Source organism: Myotis davidii, unplaced genomic scaffold, assembly GCF_000327345.1.
Source record: "Myotis davidii unplaced genomic scaffold, ASM32734v1 scaffold77, whole genome shotgun sequence".
Lineage (NCBI taxonomy): Eukaryota > Metazoa > Chordata > Mammalia > Chiroptera > Vespertilionidae > Myotis > Myotis davidii.
The window spans coordinates 5,120,464-5,127,347 of NW_006289713.1; the positions used below are offsets into that span (position 1 = coordinate 5,120,464).

The following is a 6,884-nucleotide window of genomic DNA, read 5'->3' on the forward strand; positions in this document are numbered from 1 at the left end:
AACCTTGGCTTCCTCCATCACTGGAGCAAGCAAGCCTCCTGTTCGCTTCAGCTGCCTAGCTGCCTAGCTGCCGGCCGCCATCTTGGTTGGCAGTTAATTTGCATATCTCCCTGATTAGCCCATGGGAAGTGTGTCAGAGGTACAATTAATTACCATGTTTGTCTATTATTAGATAGGATTGTGATTTTGAGAAGAATCAGACAGACTTGGGTTTGGATTCAGATCCTGGCTTTGCCACACACTGTTCAACTCTGTAAGCTTTTACTCTCTCTGGTCCTCAGTCTCCACATCTGTGAGATGGGGCTGCTTGCACTTCTCACCTCTCAGAGTAGCCATGCAGGTGCTGGGTTCTGTCTCTGACATGCGGCAATGCTCTGTAAATGCCGACTGTTACCAGTGATACTGGAGGGCCTCCTCCACGTGACTTCCTTTTATTTTACATTCTGGGCTTCTGGGTAAAATTGCAGGAAGAGTGGCTCTGTTGCTTGAAAGGAGGTTTGAAAACCACTGCTTTTGACTAAGTTGGCAGAGGCCTTGGTGGGTGCTCTTGAGGGGCTCATAGAACTAACCAGCCTGGTAGATTCAGGGGGCCACAGGGGCTTCCCAAGAAGGAAACAGGATTGGGTTTCCCAGGACAGGCAGGCTATGCTAACTGCATCAGTTATCTATAGCTGTGTAACAAATTACCCCCAAGGTTAGTGGCTTAAACATTATCTCAGTTTCTGTGGGCTGGGAATTCAGGAATGACTTTGCTAGGAGGTTCAGGCTCAGGGTCTCTTGTGAGGCAACCAACATTCAAGCTGTTGGCCTGGCCTCAGTCTCATCTGAGGGCTTGACTGGGCTAGAGAACTGACTTCCTAGGTGGCTCCTTCACACAGCTGTTGGCTGGAGGTCTCAGCTCCTCATCACATGGGGGTCTTCACAGGCTGCTTGCCCGTCCTCAAACATGGCAGCTGGCTTCCCCCAGAAGAAGAACCGGGAGGAAGTTGTAATATCTTTTATGATCTCCCCTGAGAAGTCCCCCTTCCCTTCAGGTCTTATTGTATTCATTAGAATTCATCCTAAGTCTGTCCCACACGAAAGGAAGTGGCCTTAGACTCCACCTCTCAGGGACATACCTGAGAACCACCACACTGACCCTATAGGCGTCACTCAGGCGCACTGTCGCAATGGTGCTGGGGCTGGCCTGAGAAGCAGTAGGAATAATAATCATCCCATTGCTCAACTCCTGCTGTTGGCTAGGGACCCAAATACGTGAGCTAATATCGTACCAGCCTCAGGCTGATTGGGGGAAAACAAAGTGGCAGAGCTTAGAAATAAGGATTTTAACACCCAATGTGGTAGTGCCTGGAGTGTGTGTGTGTTTCAACATAAATTTAAAGCACTCCTACTGCTCTGTCCCAGTTACTATACCAGATTCAAGTGAGAGAGTGCTACCTTCCAGATGCTCACAGGAAAGGGAGACAGAATTAAGAACTAGTCATTCTAATACAGTGTGATCAGTGCTGGAAGATGGACGAATGAATGAGTGTAGCTGGACAAAGGAGGGAGGGATCAGATTTGCTGGGGCATGTTCCCCAAAGAAGAGCCTATTGTGATGGGTTTTGAGGGATGAGTAGGAGCTCGTTACCATGGTAAAGGAAGAAGAGCTTTCCAGGCAGGGGGATCAGCCCATACAAGGGCATGAAGGAGCTGGAAAAGCCAGTGTATTTGGGAAACGATGAGCAGTTTGGAGAGGGTGGACCGGAGGCAGGGATTGAGGCTGCATGTCGTTTGGGCCAGATTATGAAAGCTCAAAACTGGGCTGACTTTTAATTTATGATCAACATTTAAGATCAACAGTGTATTTTATGACTCATGCTTCTGTGAGATGTTAACAGACTCTAAGGTTATTTAACATTTAAGTTCAGGAAGCCCAGGGTTTAGCACAATTAAAGCAGCTCCTTTATTGCAGGACTTCACACAACCTTTAATTCTCTCCCAGGGAGGGAGAGAGTAGATGGGATTCAGTCAACATTCAAATACATGGGATTCCCAGACTCATTTGATCACAAAGCCCCCTTCCCGAGGGAGCCGAGGGAGGCCTGTGTCCCAGGGAACACACTTTGGAAATGCTGCTTGTAGATATGGGCAAGAGCGAGCGAGTGTTCTGAGTTGGTTTGCGGTATAATCAGAGTCGCGGTTTCTGGCTGCTGTTTGGAGGGTAGGCTGAAGAGGCAGAAGCCAGGAGGTGGGAGGACTAGTGAGGTGCGTAGGAGGAAAAGGAAGGGTGTCGGAGACACGGAGGGGTGGCATCAGCAGGCTTGCAGGTTGATTAAATGGGCTGGGGGTTGGAGGTGAGGAGGAAAGGAAGACCTTAGGGCCCAGGCTCTGGTTTCTGGCAGATGGGATGCTATTGACTCGGTGGGAAGAGTGGAGGAAGGTATTTGGTGCGTGAGGGGAATGGGTGCTTCTGGGTCAGGTGGAGGTCTCTAACTGAGCTTGGCCAAATTACCTGTACTTAATTTATGGGCGAGGTGGCACAAGGAATGTAACGCCTTAGAAGAAATGGACAAGTTCTTAAAAAGCACAACTTTACCAAAATTGACACCAGTTGGAAACAGAAAAGCTAAGGAGCCCCATGTCTATTAAATTTGTGCCCAACCAGCATGGCTCAGTGGTTGAGCTTTGACCTATGAACCAGGAGGTCACGGTTCAATTCCCTGTCAGGGCACATGCCCAGGGTGTGGGCTCGATCCCCAGTGTGGGGCAGGCAGGAGGTGGCCAATCAATGATCCTCTCTCATCATTGATGTTTCTCTCTCTCTCTCCCTTCCTCTCTGAAATCAATAAAAGTATATTTTAAGAAAGAAAAGAAGCTAAATTTGTAATCAAAAGTCTTTGCACAAAGGAAATTCCAAGCCCAGACAGTTTCACTGGTGAGTTCAACCTAACACGTAAGGAAGAAACAGCACCGATCTCACACGGGCTCCTTTAGAAAATCATTAATGGGAGAGGTGACTTCACGCATGGCTTCCACTCAGGCCTGGCTCCAGTTCAAGCTCTGTTGCTTTCGTCCGTTCAGAGTCATGTTTTGAGTACTTGCTATGTGTCAGACACATTCTAGGCACTGAAGTTATGTTCGGGAACAAAGCAGGTAAAACTCACTGTCCTCTCCGTGTTATGCAAGGTCGTCGGGTGTGTCATTTAACTGTCCTGAGCCTCAGTTTCCTCATCTGTGAAGTGGGGACAGCAATGCCCTCTTTCCTGAGAGTTGTCAGGACTCACAGTGACGGTGAGGGGAGGGAGGCAGGCAGGCAGCCAGCGGTGGGCAGTTCCCCAGCGGCCACTGATGCTTGTCTCTCTGTCATGTGTGTGTGTGTGTGTTCCACGGCCTGCCCTCTCAGGCTTTAAAATGTGTGTCAGCAGCAGCAGCAGCCACGATGAGGCCCCTGTCCTGAGCGACAAGCACCTGGATGTGCCCAACATCATCATCACCCCCCCGACCCCCACGGGCATGATGCTGCCAAGGGACTCCAGGAGGACAGGTGAGGCCACCCTGCCCGAAAAAAACTGGCAGGTTGGGGGGGGGGGGGGGGGGCGGGTCGGGCTGGGGACAGCTCAAGGGCCCCCTTCTGTGTTATGGATCTGAGTTCATGTCCCCACCTCCCTGGGTTTATTAAAAATTTACCCTTGGATCTCCACCATGGGCCCCTCACCGTGGCTCAGCCTCAGCAAGAGGTGGCATGTTAAGTAATTAGCTAGACAATCCCTCCCGGCAGCTGAGCGAGTGATGGATGGAGCTGGGCAGGCTCGCCAAGGTAATTGATGGATGCGCCTTCCCCTGCTAGCCAGGCGACCAGCACTCCATCTTGCTGGCTGCAGAGGTTCAGCTGGACAGAACAGGCTTGGAAATACGCCCACGCCGGGCTGGGGCTGATCTCTGGGCCTTCCGGATGTAGCTCACTGCAGGGAGGGGAGGGAAGATGGAATTGTTCCCAGTGAGAGGGTGAGAGGGAGAGGCTGCCACTGGTGTCCCCAAGTGCCCTCTGTAGATACTGTTGGGGCTGGTGAGACAGATTGTTCATTTATTCATTAATCAGATTTATTGAGCCAGACCTGTGCTAGGTTCTGAGGTTGCTGTTGTAAATAATAATAATAATAATAATAAATAATAATAACAAATAATAAGTAATGATTCTGATAGCAGTAATTGAGTCCTAATAGTAAGTCTGAATTAGGTCTAGTTTGCATCCTCATTTTATGGATGGGTAGACGAGGTTCAGAGGGGTGAAGACACTTGTCATACAGCTGGTAAGTGGCAGAGTTGGGTTCAGACCCAGGCCGTGTGGTATGGAACTCATCCTGTGGACCCCTAGTCTAGACGCCCTCCCCGTGGCTAGCATCATTCAGCCCACCCGCCATCGAGGCGTGAGTCCCGCCTGGCCTTTACGGGGACACAGGCTGACAAGGCTAATGTGGAGCTCATGGAAGTCTGGTGGGGGATTTAGGCACACTTTTCTAAATGTGTAGAGTTTGGATCTCAGCTTGCCCAGCGGGGCAAGTGACTAGAGAATGAGGTTGGACTCTGGACCAGGCCTGTGCTGTTACCGGGGCTGGGCCATGCTAGGAAGGATAGAAATGTGTCACATTTCTATGTCACCTTCCCAAGTGACAGGCACGGGGTCTAAGTGCTTTTCACACATCTTATCCCAACCCTAAGGGCTGTGAGTACCGTCCTTCTCTCTAGTTTACCGACGAGGATGCTGAGGTCCAGAGAGGGCGAGTGACCCACCCAAGGGCTTGCAGCGAAGCAGGAGAAGAACTGGGCTCCTGCTCCAATGTCTAACCAAGAACTCAGTGCGGGCAGCGGAGGCCCAGGTCCTTGGCTCTGCCGTTACACTCCCTTCCCTCTCTGAGCCTCAGTGTCCCCATCTATTTAATGGGATCCTAACCACCTTCCCTGCTCCTGGGGCCATGCGAGTGCAGTGGAGACTCACGGTTACTCTACAAGGTCTGTGGGGTGAGCATCTGGAGACCCTGGGCCCCAGGGGGATTCCTAACACAGGGGAGAGGCTCCTTTCAAGCTTAAGCAGTTCCAGGGGCAGATTAGTGCAGAGGGACCAGCACAGGGGTCCCCTCCTGTCCTGTCTGAGCAGAGCTCAGACCTGACCCTCCGCTCTCCCCATTCAGAGAAGGGAAGCATGGGAGAAAGAGCACAGACGCGGAGTCATACAGCCCTGACTTTGGATCCTGGCTCTACTACTCATCAGCATGTGACTTTGAACAGGAAGCGCCACTTCCCGAAGCCTCAGTGTCTCCATCTATGAAATGGAGACAATAATAGTGGCTCAGAGAGGCTGTAGAAGACGAGGAAGGTCAAGGGCTGATTTCTGTGGTGTGTTGTGGATATTCTCATCAGTGATATTTAGGGCAGAAGGAAAGACCACCAGACCTGGGTGGCACCTCCTCTAGGCCTGAGGGCGCTGGGTGATGGTTAGATACCTAGGGCTTCCCCAGGCAGCGAGGAATCAGAGAGAAGCCCAGCCCTGCCTGGCCACCTGCTGACGTGGAGCAGGTCTCCACACTCTAAGCATCAGATCCCCACCTCTAGAGCTGCCCAGGAAACTATATTTCCTGGGCGGTGCGCAATCCCAGGAACCTTAGCCAGGGACCCTGGGAGCTCAGCGTTGCGTGTGGGGTGAGAGGAGCATGGAAATCCTGTGAGACCCAGCATCATTGGGATCCCCTCTCAACATCCATTGGTACCACCGCCCATATATGGGGGAATCTCAGGGCGGTGATACAGAGCAAGCAGCCCACAGGCACTGGCCTCAGAGCTCCCAGGGAAAGGGGCCTGAAGCGGGTGGGGGACCCATCCACATGTTGATCCCCCTCTTGCCTCCTAGTCTGGCTGGAAGAGACGGGGTCATGTCCGGAGGATGGAGAAATAGACCCCGAAGCCTGAGAAGGAAGAACGGGTCTGGGATTCGTTGGCTCTGGCTCCGGCTCTGGTCATCCCTCGTTCCACGTGTCCCCGGTGCGGGGTAGCCGCCTGGGACAGAAGTGCCGAGTAAGCCGGATGGGAGAGTGATTTCAGCACTTGACCAGGAGAAGTGTGGCAAGATGAGCCAGGGACCAGCCCTGCACGCTTGCAGAACGATGTTTCCCTGGCCCCGTTGGTGGACCGGACCTCTGATGCCTACACATTCTTGCTGACCCCAGGGCCATGGTGATGGCCATCAGGGTGCCAGGGAGAGGTTTTCTTCTGGACACACACACTCCCGCACCCTGGACCATGCAGACGGTGCCCAGGAGATCAGCACACACAAGAACTTCTTGCAAAGGAGTGGCTACATTTTTTACACGTTGTTTTACAGATCTCAAAACAGTCCAAAAGTGATTTATAATTTTTTTTTGCATTATAAATAAAGATCCTCTGTAACGAATGGTAAACCCTGCTTCTTGGTTGGGCGGAGGAGATGGAGCACACTCGGATACAGAGGCGGGTTTAAGAGAGTCGGTTGTCACGGAGGTCTGGCTGGTGGTGAGCCTTTGGATGGTCTTGGGTCCCACTGAACGGCAGACCACTGTGTGGGCCTGGGCATGGCCAGGGGCATGGCGCATATGTCACACAGACCTGGTTTGAGTCCCAGCTCCGTGCCTGCCAGCTGTGGGATCTCTGTAAGACATCTCTAGGATGGGAGGCAATGGTTTGTTTTGTTTTTCTAATTTATTAATTTTTATTGCATTTATTAGGGTGATATTGGTTACTAAAAATTGCATAAGTTTCAGGTATACAGTTCTACAAGTCATCATCTGTACATGGTACTGTGTGCGTATCAACCCAAGTCAATCTCCTTCCATCACCATTTATTCTGGTTTACCCTCTTCTACCGCCCCCCA

General features: G+C 51.6%; 1 protein-coding gene across 4 annotated transcripts in view; it reads left to right on the forward strand.

Moving 5' to 3' along the window:
- LOC102766913 (chromosome unknown open reading frame, human C16orf74) overlaps nucleotides 1–6,434 on the forward strand; it is a 27,057-nt gene extending 20,623 nt beyond the window's left edge. For all 4 annotated transcript variants that reach the window (XM_006762219.2, XM_006762221.2, XM_006762218.2 and 1 more), the window contains exons 3-4: nucleotides 3,386–3,526; nucleotides 5,888–6,434. In XM_006762219.2, the coding sequence (XP_006762282.1) occupies nucleotides 3,386–3,526; nucleotides 5,888–5,946 (200 nt within the window). In that variant the 3' untranslated portion in view covers nucleotides 5,947–6,434. The remainder of the gene's footprint in view (nucleotides 1–3,385; nucleotides 3,527–5,887) is intronic.
- The last annotated feature ends 450 nt before the right edge of the window (nucleotides 6,435–6,884 follow it).